We start from the raw sequence: 17,370 nt of genomic DNA on the forward strand, positions 1-17,370 counted from the left end.
CCTTACCTACCATTCAGCAGGCACCTGGGCTGCTTCCCATCATGAGCAAGGATATGAAAACTTATTTTATTTATTCATTTTAAAGTTAGCCATTACAAACTTGAGTTGGGAAGATCAATATATTCTTCCTGCTCCAGGATCACGTGTCCTGTTCCAAAATTCAACAGAAATTATTTCTGGACTATCAATGCTACTATCTCCCTCCATTAGCAGGCATAATTGAATTTTCACCTCAGTTATAAGCAATGACACAGCACTAAGAGTTACAGAATATTTTACACACTATCTATTTGCTCTTCAAAACAGACTAAGGAGGGAGTTTTTTTTTCTGACTGGAATTGGGATTTCATTGGTATGGTGAACTCCCTGTGTGGAAACTCTTTGTACTAATGCAGATCTGCAACCCAGGTATAGCTTATAACTACAGAAAGCTTCCTGGGGCATGAACAATTAAGTGACTTGCATATAGTCACACAGCTAGCATGTCTCAGAGGTAGGACTGAACCGTAGGTCTTCCTGACTCTTAGGCTGGCCCTCTATCTAATATGTCATAGTGACTCTCATGAGACAGTTATTTAATTGTATTGTCCTTATGTAACAGCTGAGGAAACTGATGATCAGAGAGTGGTTTGTCCATGGACACACAATGAATAAGCACCAGAGGCAAGATTTAAACTCAGATTTCTCCTGATTCCAGGTCTAGCATTCTTTCCAGCCCATCATATAATCATAAGAGTGCAAAGCACAATATTTTTTCCCTATCAATTACTATGCAAAACAGAGTCTGAAATTATATTTTTAAATGTTTCTCATTTAGTTATGTTGTAACTATTTTGAACATATGTTTCTCATTTCAACTTTGAAAGAATGTCAGAAAGCAAAGAAATCCCTTCTTGATGCTTTATCCCTCCATGCTATTGACACAATCTTTCTTGAGCTATAGTTTTGGACACTTTCCAAAACTGACCCAGCAATTAAATACTCACAGTCGCAACTCTTCAAATGTCTTTACTGAATAGAGGGGAGAGCTAGGATCCTTCTGTAAGACTTCCACACGGTGAGTGGATTCTACCAAGGACTGCCGGATTAGTTTGTTCAAGAGTGAGTTGGCAGCCAAATCCACTGGGGGAAACAAAACAAGAATGAGATGCTGGTGGTGATAGCAAACCTACTGAACTATGTCCAGTAGACTGCATGAAAATGACAGTTTACATGTTAATGCACCTGTGGTTACCTGTTTTCTTAATTAAAATGGGAAAAGTGACTGGAAAGGTTGACACTGAATTAGGAACAAGCTGTCTTCCCTTCTGAGATTACATAGCTTTCGATGCTCCTACTACATTTATCTACTTCTCACCATAAGTAAGGCAACATCCATTTGAGACCTACCTCTTCCTTATTTTTTCCCTTAATAAGTGATCCATAAACCTACTTTTGCTTTTCTCACTGTCATTCCATTCTTCTTCCTCCAAATACACTTGGGTCACTTCTGTTTTCCCCCCCCTACTCTTCTCTTTTTCCCTTCCTAAGCAATTTCTCTGATATATATCAGTCAGAAAGGAATCTCCAGTGGGGATTATATTAACCTCTTTCACAAGGCTATGAAAAATAACTAAATGGACTAAAAGCAAATGCCAAATATATTTATGCAAATAAACATTTTACCCATATCCTCTTCTTCATCCTCTTCAGAAATATTAATGGAAGCACCTGAAAGGAAGAAATATTCCCCCCTCCCCAAAGGGGGAGGTAAGATATATAAATGTTAGGAAAGGATATACTCTAGGCTCTCCCCTCTAACAAATGTTACAAGCCGATTAAAACATTGCTTTCATGTCACCCTCTTGCTAAAATATCTTTAATCTCTCCCCATTACTGAAATGATAAAGTTTAAATTCTTTAGTTCATCACTTAACACTTATACTGGGCTGGTCAAGGTTGTATATACCTGTAATCCCTATTACTGGGAGAAGTGGAGGCTGGTGGATTGCTTGAGTTTGGGAGTTCTGAGCTGCAAGAGGGCTAAAACTGATCAGGTGTCCACACTAAGTCCAACACCAATGTGGTAAGCCCCTAGGAGACCCCTAAGGAGAGGTGAATTGATCCAGGGCAGAAAAAGATAGGTTCAATCTTCTGTGCCAATCAGTTTTGGGACTGTGCATCTGAGTGGCTGTGGCACTTCCAGCCTAGGTGAGATAGACCCAGTCTCAAAACAAAACAAAAACAAAACACCTACACTGATCTGGCCCCATCCTCCTTTTTTAAATCTTCCACTACTACTCTGTATGAAATCTGTACTCCAATTATATTGGTTTACTCAGTATAATCTGAACATGCCATGCACATTCCTTTTTCTGTATGTTTCTTGGAACTGTTCTCCCACTTTCTGTTTGCCTAATTTTATGCATCTTTCAAGGAATTGCTCAATTTCAGTCTCTTATGTGAAGACACATCTGACCAACACAATCTCTCTTTTGTTCCTATTTACTATTTGTGCCTTGCATTTGAAACTTATTGTGACTGTCTTATAACATGCTGTATTGTTCTTATTGCTATTTACATTTTATAGGAATGTTTTATTTGTCCACTTGGACTATATGCTCCTCCATGGGCTACGTAGCATGCTTTTTTGAATGACATACATTATATATGAAGGATACTCAAATTTCTGATGAATGAATAACTTGCACTTATGTTTTAAGGACATAAAGCACTTTCATATAAACCTTGGGAGTTTGGTAGCGCAAGTAACACACCTGGTTTACATGTAATATAGCAATAGCTATGTCCCATTGAATAAGTCATCATGTCCTAATCTCTCCAAATTTACCAATGATATTTTCTAAAAAATTTAACATTTTATTTTCCCAATTACATATAATATTTTACATACATTCCAATGATCTCATAATTGCCAAACCTAATGATCTTTTTCTAATCTTCATCCTTCTAGACCTCTCTGCGGCTTAAAAAAAAAAAGCCTTATCTTCCTTCTTAGAATCAATACTGTGTATCGGTTCTAAGGTAGAAGAGAAGTAAGGGTTAGGCAATAGGAGTTAAGTGACTTGCTCAGGGTCACACAGCTAGAAAGTGTCTGAGGCCAGATTTGAACCTGGTTCTTCCCATCTCTAGGCCTGGCTCAATGCACTGAACTACCTAGCTCCACCTCTCTGCAGCTTTTGACATGTCAGATCATCATCTTCTTGATATTCTCTTTTATCTAAGTTTTTTATGACAGCATTTTTATCTTGGTTTTTCTCCTCCTTGCCTATCTACTTTTCTTCAGCTACCTTTGCTGGACTTTCATCCGCATTATGCCCACTATCTGAGTGTATCCCAAGGTTCTTTTCTGGGCCCTCTTCTCTTCTGACTCTATATCTAATTTGGCAATCTCATCAGTTTCCTTGGGTTCATTATTTTTCTTTCTGCACATGATTTATAGATCTATACTTCCAGGCCTAGTAGTTTTCCTTAGTTATAGCTTCTTATCACCAATCACCTTTTGGATAGCTCCAACCGAATGTTCTCTGGCTACTTTAAATTCAACATGAAAACAGAACTCAGAATGAGTTTTTTTTTCCCTTTTCCCTCCAAACCTTCCTCCTTTTCTGGCTTTTCTTATCACTGTCCAGGACACTATGCACATGGTTTATAAGTTCTAGAGCCACGATTCAAATGAAGCTCTTGAGTCAAAATTCAGCATTTTTTCCAACTTACATCATTGCATCTAATGAGTAAATTCTAGACTTGCATAAAGAAAAATTCACTCATCTATAAAATTTATATTTGCTTCCCTTATATTTGCCAAGACTGTCACCTTAGTCTTTACTCTTTTTTTATTCTTTGCAGTTTGGACAAACATTTTCCTTGAGGACACAACAAACTTCCCCAGAAACATTTCTTCCTAAAAAATGTTAAACAACATAAAATGAATTTCTTCCTAATCTGCCATCTTTTATAGGCCTTCCTACACTGATTGCCATGGATTAATCATTTAAGTCCTAAAGTTTATTAATTTTCTTATTCTAGCAACAATAATCTATGCAATCAGGAACACTTTAGTTACCATTTATCCTTACACACAGAGTATTTTCTAAAAATGTTTGCTTAAGCATAGGAACTATATAAGCTTGGAGTGCACTTTTAGCTAGGTCTGTTAATCTGTTTCTCCCCTCTCCTCCTTTTCTTCCAACTCACTGATAATATCAGCAGCTGTTTCTGATGTATGGAGCTCAAAGTAGGACAACTTAGGTCCCAAGTTGGGGTAAATTGTGGGCTCTTGTATGCAGAAGTAGTAGAATCCCTCAAGTGCTTACAGAAGGTTCTAAGGTTAACCTCTACTTCCTTTCAAAGAACTAGCATCTAGATATAGTAATCTAAGGATAAGGGATGCTTCTTTTCTTTTCTTCCAACAATTTAAGCTCTGCTGTTTGAAAATCATTTTGTTAACAGATCAAATTTATTAACGGCTTAAATATTAAATACTTCAAGGGCCCTTTTTTTGGATGCTCCCTCCATTTGTAACCCCTCTATACCTTTGTATATGGTTGTTTTTGTTTTATGAAATACCTTGGCCAAAATATATATCATTTTGCTGCCAACCTTTTGGTGATGAACATTTTTGAAACTAGTTATGCTGTTCCTCAGACAACAGACAGTCTTTATTTTGATACTTGTGCTCCAATGGCATAGTTTGAGAACTTGGCTACCTTCTTATGGAACTGAAGCATTGGAGTGGGATTATATTAAAATTCTATATTTGAGTCAAGTGCTCAAATTCTCCTAACTTCCCTCTTGATGCTTTCAAAGGAGAATTTAATGACATTATTTAATTTCAATTTATCCTCAATCCACTAACATTAGATAATACATTTCAATTCTCTTTGAAAAGCATATAGGATAGTAGCATAAATGATTGTGGTTAAAAAGAAAATCATTTGGGAGCTATGCAAGTTGACACAATGACCAGGGGAACTGATTCAACTAGAGAACAAAGTTTAATCCCAACTGGAGAGGCATTATGGTATGGTGTAAAGAAATCTGACTTTTAAGCTAGAAAGATGTGGATTTAGGTCCTACCTCTGACATATTTTGGCTGTCTGACCTTGGGCAAGTCACTTAACAGTTCAGTGTTGGAGGGGGAGCCAAGATGGCTAAGTAGAAGCATGGAAAGCTCAAATTGCTCTAAGAATCCTCTCCCACCAACCTTAAAATAATGCTTCAAAATGAATACTGGAGTGGCAGAACCAGCAAGGGGGGCTGAGTGAAGCAACTTTCCTGCAGAAAACAACTTGGAAGGTAGACAGAGAAAATCTATTTCTCTGGGATGAGAGGGGAGTATAGTTAAAGCTGCAGAGCCAGCAGCAAAGTGGAACCAGGGCAAACCAACAGCAGAGTAAGCCCTGCCAATCCCCACAGGTTCTGAACTTGGGCCCAAGCCAATTTCCAGACCCTGGGACCCTTCCCATGTCAAGAGTAGAGCACCCACATCCATCCCTTGAAGTTCCAAGCCTTGGCACAAGCCTACAGTGAGACTTCAAGCTCCAGAGCAAGGTAGTCTGCAGTATGCCTGCCTTTGTTAAGTCCAGAGAAAGACATGACGCCCCTTCCTGGGCTTGTGGTGAGGCCCTAAGCCCCATCAACACAAGGTAGCTCACAGTGCTCTAGGCCTTGCAAGCCATCAGTAGTCCCTGGGGCAAGCTGAATCAGCAGTGGGAGGTGGCTTTCAGAGTTCCCAGCCCACAGACCATTATACCACCTTGGAAGAAGTGAAATTTGACAAAACCTAGAACTAGAACTAAGGGCAGTAGCAAAGAAAATATGAAGTTTAAGAGAGTTCCCCTTTACCCTGAGAACAGAGCCCACCTTTAAAATAAAAGTAAAAGTTTTTTTTTTTAAAAAGGCTTAGAAAATGAGTAAACAACAAAAAAAATCAACTCACCATAGAAATTATTATGGAGGCAAAGAAGAGCAAAGCAGAGGCTCAGAAGAGGATAGTGAGATCAAAGCAGCTACACATAAAACTTTAAAAAATGGAGATTGGACTTAGATTCTGGAAGAGCCCAAAAAGAATGAAAAAATTAAATAAGAAAGGCAGAATAAAAATGGAGAAGAGAAATGAAAGCAAGCCTAGAAGAAAGTAATAGCTTAAAAAGGAGAACTGGATTTGAAAAAGTCACTAAAATCCAATGAAGAAGAGAGTTCCTTAAAAAGCAGAATTGGCCAAATGGAAAAGGAGGTTCAAAAGCTCATGGAAGAAAAAAATTTCTTAAAAATTAGAATTGGGCAAATAGAAGCTAATAACTTCATGAGAGATCAAGAAACAACAAAACACAACCAAAAGAATGAAAAAATAGGAGAAAATATGAAATATCTTATAGGAAAAACCAACTGATCTGGAAAATAGATTCAGGAGAGATAATCTAAGAATTACTGATCTACCTGAAAGTCATGATTGAAAAAAAAAACAAACCTAGATACCATATTTATAGAGAGCCAGCTCTATATTTTTGGGGGTCCTGAGTGGCATTTAGTGGCGTCAGATTGAAAAGACCAGAAACAGAAAACTGAGAACTGCCAGACTAGTGGTTAGCCCATAGCTGCTCCAACTGCTATGGAGTTTTGAGTTTATTATATACTGGTTTCAAACAAAGAACAAAGGGAAAGAATCACTAGCTGTGAAGGGGTAACAAATCATACAAAAACCCATTAAAGTCTAAAAAGTAGAGAGATAGGTCCAGAGACAAAGGCCAAATTCCAACCACCAATTAGTAGGGGGTTAATTCTAGGAGCAGAAATATATTTCATAGAGAATTTTACTAATTGAGTTCTGTCCTCTTGATTTACAGGATTGCACCTGGTCAGATAAAGTCTTGTCTAGCTTTGTCTGTGTTTGGCCTGATTATCTAAGTAATATATCTTTTTGGAATTCAGGCTTCTTAATTATCAAGGAGAAAAACTGTTAACCCAGTAGCTGCTGGTTTGCTAAGGATTCAAAGCTTTCCAATAAGAATATTAAGAAAAGGTGGGGATCTGAAAACGAGTCAAAAGAGGAGTCTCAGATTTTTACCTTAGAAGGCCCATTCTGCCTGCGTCCTGACATGCAATACAGAAAAAATCATACACACAGTTTTACTTGCCAAAGATTTTGTAATGGGATCCAGATAAAATATCTATTACAGACTCTGTTTCTCTAAATGACTTCCAATAGCCTTCTGGAGGGGTCAAGTTGTTTTTGGATTAACCAACCTGCTGGTACCAGAGCTTTTCAGGGCTCAGGTGACCAGGACCAAACACAAAGACTGCCTCAGCCTGGATTGGTCATGTAGGGAATCCAGATAACAGGCCCTATCCAGACCCTATTTCTCCAATCGGCCTTCTACACATATAAGAAATTATCAAAGAAAACTACCCTCATCTTCTTGAAAAAGAAGGTGAAATAGAAATGGAAATAATTTATCAACCACCTCCTGCAATAAATCCCCAAATGATAACTCCCATGAATACTATAGCCAAATTCAAGAGCTCCCAGGCCAAGGAGAAAATACTATAAACAACTAGAAAGAAACAATTCAAATAGTATGGAGTCACAGTCAGGATTACACAGGACTTAAGAGTTTTTACATTAAAGGATTGGAAGGCTTGGATTATGATGTTCTGGAAGGCAACAGAACATAGTTTCTAACCAAGAATCACCTTCCCAGCAAAACTGAGTATATTCTTTCAGGGGAAAATGGCCATTTAATAAAACAGAAGATTTCCAAGCATTCTTGATGAAAAGATCACAGTTAAACAGAAAATTTGATGTTCAAATATAAGACTCAAGAGAAGCCTAAAAAAAGGTAAACAAGGAAGAAAATTTAAGGGTTTCAATATGGTTAAGCTGTTTATATATTCCTACATGGAAAGATGATGCTTGTAACTCTTACAATTTATATTATTATCAAAGCAGTTAGAAGGAGTATACATAGATAGAGGGTATGAGAATAGGCTGATATGTTCTGCAAAAAAAAAATCAAGGGGTGAAAAAGAGGACTGCACTAAGAGAAAAGGGAAGGGAGAGATAAAATGGGGCAAATTATCTCACCTAAAGAGGTATGAAAAAAACATTACAGTGGAGGGGAGCATAAGGGTGGTGATGGGCAATGCTTTAACTTTACTTTTATTGGAACTGGCTCAGAGACGGAATAACAGCCATACTTATTTGGTTGTAGAATCCTACTGTACCTGATAGAGAAAAAGGAGAAGAATAAAGGGGGGGGGGGAAGAATAATAGAAGGAAGAGGGAAGTGGGGGTGATGATTAAAGGCAAAACACTTGTGAGGAGCAACAGAGTAAAATGAAGGGAAAGAACAAGATCGAAAGGGGAAAATAAGATAGAGAGCAATAACAAATAGTAATCATAATTGTGAATGTGAATAGAATGAACTTATCTATAAAATGGAAACAGAGAGAAGAGTGGATTAAAAACCAGAATCTAATGATATGTTGTTTACAAGAAACACATGTAAGGCAGAGAAATACACACAAAGTAAAGGTAAGGAGTTGGAACAGAATTTATTGTGCATTATCTGAAGTAAAAAAAAGCAGGAGTAGCAATCATCATCTCAGACAAAGCTAAAGAAAAACTAAATCTAATTAAAAGAGATAAGGAAGGAAATTACATCTTGATAAAAGGTACTATAGACAATGAGGTAATATCAATATTAAACATACATGTACCAAATGGTATAAAATGCAAGTTTTCAAAGGAGAAATTAAATGAGCTTTAGGAGGAAATAGACAGCAAAACTATACTAGTGGGGAACTTCAACCTTCTCCTCTCAGAACTATATAAATCTAAACAAAAAAAATTAGAAAGAAGTAAAGAAAGTGAATAAAATAAAAAAATTAGATTTATTAGATCTCTGGAGAAAATTGAATGAGAATAAAAAGGGATGTATCTTCTTTTCAGCAGTACATGGCACCTACACAAAAACTGACCATTTTTTAGTGCATAGAAACTTCACAACCAAATACAGAAAAGCAAAAATAATAAATGCATCCTTTTCAGATCATAAGGCAATAAAAATTATAATCAATAAGGATCCGTGGAAAGACAAATTTAAAATTAATTGGAAATTAATCAGATTCTTAAAAAAGTAGGTTAAAGAACGAATTATAGTAACAATCAATAATTTTATTAAAGAGAATGCCAATGAGGAGACAACATATAAAATTTATGGGATACAGTCAAAGTAGTACTTAGGGGAAAATTTATTTTTCTGAACACTTAAATGAAAAGAATGTAAATTCACCAACAATGAAGAGGAAACTAAAGCAATCATTAGGAACTATTTTGCCCAACTATATGACAATAAATCTAACAATCTAGGTGAAATGGATATTGAGAAAAATATAAATTGCCCAGATTATCAAAGAGGAAATAGAATACTTAAATAACTGCAGATCAGAAAAAGAAATTGAACAAGCCATCAAAGAACTCCCTAAGAAAAAATCCCCTGGGCCATATGGATTCATGAGTGAATTCTATCAAATATTTAAAGAACAATTAATTTCAATACTATATAAAATATTTGACAAAATAGTCCTATCAAATTCTTTTTATGACACAAATATGGTGCTGACACCTAAGCCAGAAAGACCAAAAACAGAGAAAGGAAATTAGAGACCAATTTCCTTAATGAACATAGATGCAAAAATCTTAAACAAAATACTAGCAAAGAGACTACAATAATGTATCACAAGGATCATTCAATCAGGTGAGATTTACCTACTCCCTATCCTTTATTCAAAGGCTTTCCTAAAAAAAATTGAGAATTCTTTTTCCCTTCATGGTTGCCAAAAATGTTAAATTTAAATTACTATCAATAACTCCATGTTCTTATTTTTCATAGAGTTTTATTAATAATCACTAAAAGTAGAGAAAGTATATTTAAGCCTAATCTAATCTGATCATGTGGTTTTTCACATGGCTGTCTCTCTCAGCCATAGTCCTACCTGATCACCTCTAAGGGAATAGAGAGAGGGCAGGGCCACATAAAAATTTTTATCCTCCAACCATTCACACAGCATTCAGGCAATGTAAGCATGCAAATGGGATGCTGGGTAAGATAAGCCGAGTCAGAGGAGCCTTGGGGAGTAAATTTTATCTACACAAATGCAAGGCTGGTTTCAGAGTAGGAAAACCATCAGCATAATTGACCATTTCATTAACAAAACTAACAAGAAATACATGATTATCTCAATAAATGTGAGAAAAGCCTTTGGCAAAATACAACTCTCATTCCTATTCAAAATACTAGAAAGCATAGGAATAAAGGGGCCTTGCCTTAAAATGATAGTTTTTTATCTAAAACTCTCAGCAAGTATCATCTGCAACAGGTATATGTTAGAAGCCTGCCCAAGATCAAGGGTGGAAGCAAGGATGCCCGTTATCACCCCTATTATTTAATATCATACTAGAAATGCTAGCTTTAGCAATAACATTAGAATATGAAATTGAAGAAATTAAAGTAGGCCATGAGGAAACCAAACTATTACTCTTTGCAGATGATATGATGGTATACTTAGAGAATACCATAAAATCAACCAAAAAACTGGTTGAAACAATTAATAACTTTAGCAAAATTGCAGGATGCAAAATAAACCCACATAAATCAGCATTTCTATAAATTACCAATAAAGTCCAGCAGTAAGAGATAGAAAAAGAAATTCCATTTAAAATAACTCTAGATAGGAGGCAGCTGGGTAGCTCAGTAGATTGAGAGCCAGACCTAGAGATGGGAGGTCCTAGACTCAAATCTGACCTCAGACACTTCCCAGTTGTGTGACCCTGGGCAAATCACCTGACTCCCATTTCCTAGCCCTTACCACTCTTCTGCCTTGGAACGAATATGCAGTATTGGTTCCAAGACAGAAGGTAAGAGTTTAAAAAATAAATAAATAAAATAACTCTAGACAACATAAAATTTTTTGAGAATCTATTTACCAAGACAAAAACAGGAATTATGTGGATACAATTACAAAACACTTTTCATACAAATAAAGTCAGATCTAAACCATTGGAAAAACATTAATTGCTCATGGGTAAGTTGAGTTAATATAATGAAAATGACAATTCTACCTAAATTAATTTACTTATTCAGTGCCATACCAATCAAACTACCAAATTTTTTAAATAAAGCTAGAATAATAATCAATTCACATTGAAGAACAAAAGGTCAAGAATATCAAGGGAATTAACGAAAAAAATGTGAAGGAAGGTGGCTTACCAGTACCATGTTTTCAACTTCATTATAAAGCAATAATCATCAAAACAATCTGGTACTGGCTAAGAAATAGAAGGGCAGATCAAAAGAAATACAAAGGTGGATCAATGGAATAGATTAGATACACAATATACAGGGGCAAATGTCTTTGGTAATCTAGTGTTGATAAACCCAAAGATCCCAGCTTTGGGGATAAGAACTCACTTTTTGATAAAAACTGCAGGGAAAACTGGAAAAAAGTATGGCAGAAACTAAGCATAGCAATATCTCACATCCTATACCAAAATAAGACCAAAATGAGTATATGATTTAGAATAGAGGATGATGCCATAAGTAAATTAGGGGAACACAGAATAGTTTGCCTGTCAGATCTATGAGGGAGGGAAGAATTTATGACCAAAAAGAGAAAGAGAACATTACAAGATACAAAATGAATAATTTTGACTATATTAAAAAGGTTTTGTACAAAATATATCTTGGTTAATGTAACCATGATTAGAAGGGAAACAACTGGGGAAAAATTCATATAACCCATTTCTCTGATAACAGGTCTTATTTCTCAAATGTTTAGAGAACTAAGTCAAATTTATAAGCATACAAGCAATTCCCCAATTGACAAATGGTCAAAGATTATGAACAAGCAATTTTCAGATAAAAAAATAAAAGCTATCGATAATCATATGAAAAAATGTTCTAATCCCTTGTTTAAAGAAATGCAAATTAGAACCAATCTGAGGTACCACCTCACACCAATGAGATTAGCCAGTATGACATTTAAAGGAAAGTGATAAATGTTAGAGGGGTTGTGGCAAAATTGAGACACTAATGCATTGTCATAGTTGTGAACTAATCCAACCATTCTGGGGGGGCAATTAGGAACTATGCTCAGCAAGCTATAAAATGGCATACTTTTATCCAGTAATACCATGACTAGGTCTGCATTTCAAAGAGGTTAAAAAAGTAGGGGAAGGACTTACTTGTACTAAAATATTTATAGCGGCTCTTTGTGGTGGCAAAGAATTGGAAATTGAGAGGATGTCCATCAATTGGGGAATGGCTGAACAAATTGTGGTATATGATGGTGATGAAATACTGTTGGGCTGTCAGAATGATGAACAGGATGATCTCAGAAAGAGCTGGAAAGACCTACATGAACTGATGCAGAGCAAAATAAGTAGAACCAGGAAAACATTGTACACAGTAACAGCAATATTGTGGAATGAATGTAAATATGATGTGATAGATTTAGTTTCTCTCAGCAATACAATGATCTAGGACAATTTTGAAGGACAAAGAATGCTATCTACCTCCAAAGAAAGAACTGTTGGAGTCAGAAGGCAGACCAAAGCATACTAATTTTCACTTAGTTTGTGTTTTTTATTTTAGGGTTTTGGTTTTATATAACTTTTATATAAGAGAATGTGTACATATTCCCTTAAAACAATTAATAATATGGAAATATGTTTTACTTCATAATACATGCATAACCCAGATCAAATTGCTTACCATATCCAGGAAGGGGAAGGAAGGGAAAGAGTGAGATAATTTGCATCTTATAACTTCAGAAATTGTAATTTGGAAAATTATTACATGTAATTGGGAAAATAAAATATCCTTTAAAAAAAACAAACAATAGAGTGTTCTAAGCAACTCCCTAAAGCTATAAGTAGCAAAGAAGGTACCAACCTGTATTGGTAGAGGGAGCTTCCTCAGCATGGAGTTTCCTATATCAGTAAAATCACAATCACAGGTCCATTTCCTAGCCTATTTCTACATTTATTATTATGTTTGCCTTTCAACTAGAATGTCATTTTCTCCTGTGGATACTCATATATGCTATATATATGTATATATACATATGTGTATATAATAAATATATATACATATACATATATATACATGTACAATGTAATTTATGCAAATATAGAAATTTATTAACATCACTATTAAAATACATGTGAATATGTAATACAAATAGAAAACTAAGAAAAGTACATGGTTTACCAAAAGTTTTAATGTATTTTAAACATTTTAAAGCTATATGTATACCACTCAATAAATATATAATTATATGCAACATATACATAGGTACTATATTACCCTATTATATATTATAAATACATATAAATACACATAGTTGTCTTACTTTTCCATTTGTATTTCTAGTGCTTAGCACATAGTAGCTTTTAGTAAATGCTTTTTCATTCATTTTTCATTCTCTAGGAAATGATTTCCAATCCCTTTGACTAATTTTTACCCTAGTCCCCAATTTAATCTATTATATTTAAGTCTTTATTGATGCATTGCTTCTTAAACCTTTTCTTGCTTCATGTATATTTGTCATTTTTTTTTCCCCTCAACAACAGTTAGCCTCTTTGAGGACACAATATTAAGAGTTTATGGACACTAGAGCTATGAAGACATTAACTAGAGTTCCAGTGTCTTACACATAGGACGTTCTCACCTGGTTAATTGAGAGACATATCATATAGTCAATACATTTGACTACACATATCACTAAGCTTTATCCTAGCACCACTCACCTAGGCCAGGGACCGTAGTACTCTTAAGACCCCGAAGACTCTTCCGGGGAATGAGATTTGACAACTATTGAAAAACATAAATTTCAAGCAGTCTCAACTAGAGAATGTCAGCTCAGTACCCAGGGCTGGAAGGGTCTGTACTTAAAAATCATCAAGGACACAATGACCTTGATGTGGTCCTATATCATCGATTGAGGAGTGGGCTGTGGTCCCCCTTATCCTAAATCTGGAGAGATAGCTCTGTTGGCCTAAACAGCTGTCCATAGTTTTCTTCTATTATGCCATTGGTCCCAAATTGCTGGGAATCTTTTCTTTGGGGACAGGGCTAGGTAGGTGCTAAACAAGCTAAACATTGCAGGCAGCCGCTGCCTATTGGTTTACAAGGTGTAACTAAGAAGAGACCTGGCAGATAAACGGGAACCCTGTTTACTCCTGTATGCACCCCTTCTTCTACATTCTGGATCCTGGACAAGCAGCTTCTTTCCAGCAAGTGTTTTTGGTCGTCCCTCCCTGGGACTTCCAGCCTCACTCTCCCCCTCCCTTCTCCTCTTCCCCAGGTGACTTCGAAAGCTGGCTCCTGAACGTCTCTTTTCCACCCCTTGGTGTCGCCTCCACGGAGGTCTCTCTGCCACCCAAGCTCTTCTCTTGGCCTCTGGGTGGGTCTCCAGGCCAGTCCTCAAACCATCCCTCTCTCTTCCTCCTCCTCTCCCTGAACCTTTTCTTCTCCCTCAAGGGTTCTCATGCCCTCTCAGCCTACACTGTGCCCTCAAATCCCTAGCCTGTGGTCCCTGCTTTCACATTCCCACCCAACCACAAACTCCACTTCTGTGTCAGCCCGAGGGGAGGGGGTCCGTTACGTGGCTGCTGAGCCGCTCGCTCTCCGCCGCCCCAGCGTCGCCTCCCCAAAGTAACGACGCCATAGCTCCTGCGCTGGCCGCTGCTGCCGCCCCTCAGCACGTGCTTCCAACACAGGCACGAGGACGTGCCCCACCCCCGTGCCTGGGCCAATGAACAGGAGCCTGCGAAATTTCACTAGGACGCATGCGTGGAAATACACGTGGGTCAGCTGGAGTCATCCTTTCGTTTTCACAGGCTCTTGAGTTTTCAGAGTTGAACCTTAGAGATCATGTAAACTAGGATACCTTACTTAAAACCTTGAATTTTCCTTTCTTTCAAAAAATAATTTTTTATGATCATCTTTCAGTATAATTGATTGCCTAAAACAATCTTTTGTGTTTTAGTTTTTCTTAAAAAATGATTTTGAGGGCAGCTGGGTAGCTCAGTGGAGTGAGAGTCAGGCCTAGAGACGGGAGGTCCTAGGTTCAAATCTGGCCTCAGCCACTTCCCAGCTGTGTGACCCTGGGCAAGTCACTTGACCCCCATTGCCCACCCTTACCAATCTACCACCTATGAGACAATACACCGAAGTACAAGGGTTAAAAAAAAAAAATGATTTTGAGAAGAGGTCCATAGACTTGTTTCACCAGATTGCCCAAGGGATCTCTCTCTCTCTCTCTCTCTCTTTCTCTCTCTCTGACACACACACACACACACACACACACACACACACACACACACACACACACACACACGATTTAAAAAACTGCAGTTGGTCCTGAGTTCAAATCTAAACTCATTCACTTCTTACCTGTGTGACTCTGGGCAAGTCTCAACCCCAGTTGCTTCCTACCCATCTTTTGCCTTGGAACTAATATATTAATTTTAAGACAAGAAGGTAAGGGTTTAAAAAAGAAAAGAAAATCTAATATGGTCCAATTTCTTCATTTTAGGTATTGAATAAACCAATCAGTCCCAGAGGTTTGGTAACCATATTGGCCACTGAGCATTGGGTAGGGGAATATGTTGGACATTGCCCAAAAGTTTCTCTAATGTCAAACCTAGAACCAGGTGATGACCTTGATCTGTGCCTAAGCTTCTTCCTTGACCCAGTGACTGTGGGTTATTAGAAAACATCTACAAATACACTATAGACTCAGGCAATTTTCTTCACACAATGCAAAATAGCTAGTAAGAAGGTTGGAGGAAAAGGGGTATAAAGTGTGCTCTAAGTGAAGAAAGCATGGAATATGAAAGGATCAAAGTGATCAATAAACTGCAGAAGGAAGTTGATTTTGTTATAGCACCAAACTTGTTTTATTCTTTTCTTTTTTAGTTCCAAATTCTTTTCCTCCCTCTACTACTATGAAAAAGCAAGAAAAACAAAACCTATTAAATATATGTATATATGTCATGCACAATAAAATTTTGCATTAAGTATGTTAAAGCAAGAAAAATATGCTTCAGTCTTCCCTCTAAATCCATCTGTTCTCTATCTGGGGGTATACAGCATGTTTCAACACAAATCCTTTGGAAGTGTGGTGAGTCAATATTGATCAGTTACAAAGTCTTTCAAAGTTGATTATCTTTACAACATTGCTGTTATTATATACCTGGTTCTCTTGGTTCTGTTCACTTTACTATGAATCACTTCTTACAAGTCTTCTTAGGTTCTGCTGAAATTTTTTTTTGTCATTTCTTATAGTACAATAGTATTCCATCACATTTATATACTATAATTTGCTCAGCCATTCCCCAACTGATAGTCATCTCATTTTCCAATTCTTTGCCACCACGGATATTTTTGTATATATAGGTTCTATTCCTTTTTTTTTAAATCTGTGGTATAGTCTTAGTAGCAGTATTGCTAGGTCAAAGTGTATGTAGAATTTAATAGCCTTTTGAGCATAGTTCAAAATTGATTTTCAGAAAGGTTGAACTAACGAGTGTATGCATTAGTGTATGTTTCCTTACATGTCCTCTAACATTTGTCATTTCCCTTGTTTGCCATTTTAGTCAAATTAATGGGTAGTATTTCAGAGTTGTTTTAACTTGCATTGTTCATTTTTTCATTTAACTATTTATAATGTTGAGTATTTTTCACTTTGAAAACTGTCTATTCATATACTTTAAACATTTTTTCAATTGAATGGTTCTTATTATATATTTAAATCAGTTTACTATTTTAGAGATGACAGCAGAGATATTTGTTACACAGATTCCCACCCTGACTCCCAGTTTTCTACTTTTCTTCTAATTTTAACTGTACTGGTTTTATTTGTGCAATTTTTCATTTTGTATACTCAAAATTATTAATTTGACCTCATATGAAATACTCCTTCCCTACATAGGTATGACAGGTAGTTACTTCTCTGCTCTGCTCCACTTTTTTGCTTATAATATTCTTGATGTTTGAGTCATGCACCCATTGGAGCTTATCTTGGAATATGGTGTGAATGTTGGTCTATGGCTACTTTCTGCCAGACTACTTTTTGGAGGAAAGTAGAATTTGAATTCTTACAGTTTTGTTGCCCAGTTTCTGCTGTATATCAGGCACATACATGAAATGAATGAAATGAAACAAAAATGTAAAGTGCTTTCATTTTTACTATGTTGAGAGGCAGTTTTTTTTTTTTTTTTTAAGGCAGAAGCTATCACCTAAGGCAGATGCTTCAGCGAAGAGAGTTGTGGAGTTAGTATTCTGTAAACCATTGATGGTA

At 36.5% G+C, this 17,370-nt stretch overlaps 1 protein-coding gene across 1 annotated transcript in view; it reads right to left on the reverse strand.

Moving 5' to 3' along the window:
• DDX25 (DEAD-box helicase 25) overlaps positions 1-14,733 on the reverse strand; it is a 30,384-nt gene extending 15,651 nt beyond the window's left edge. The window contains exons 1-4 of the mRNA XM_044666178.1: positions 14,671-14,733; positions 13,814-13,877; positions 1,666-1,710; positions 987-1,122 (exon numbers count right to left, since the gene is read on the reverse strand). Coding sequence (XP_044522113.1) covers positions 987-1,122; positions 1,666-1,710; positions 13,814-13,877; positions 14,671-14,733 — 308 coding nt within the window. The remainder of the gene's footprint in view (positions 1-986; positions 1,123-1,665; positions 1,711-13,813; positions 13,878-14,670) is intronic.
• Between the last annotated feature and the right edge of the window lie 2,637 nt (positions 14,734-17,370).

Source organism: Gracilinanus agilis, chromosome 3 (assembly GCF_016433145.1).
Source record: "Gracilinanus agilis isolate LMUSP501 chromosome 3, AgileGrace, whole genome shotgun sequence".
Taxonomy (NCBI): Eukaryota; Metazoa; Chordata; class Mammalia; order Didelphimorphia; family Didelphidae; genus Gracilinanus; species Gracilinanus agilis.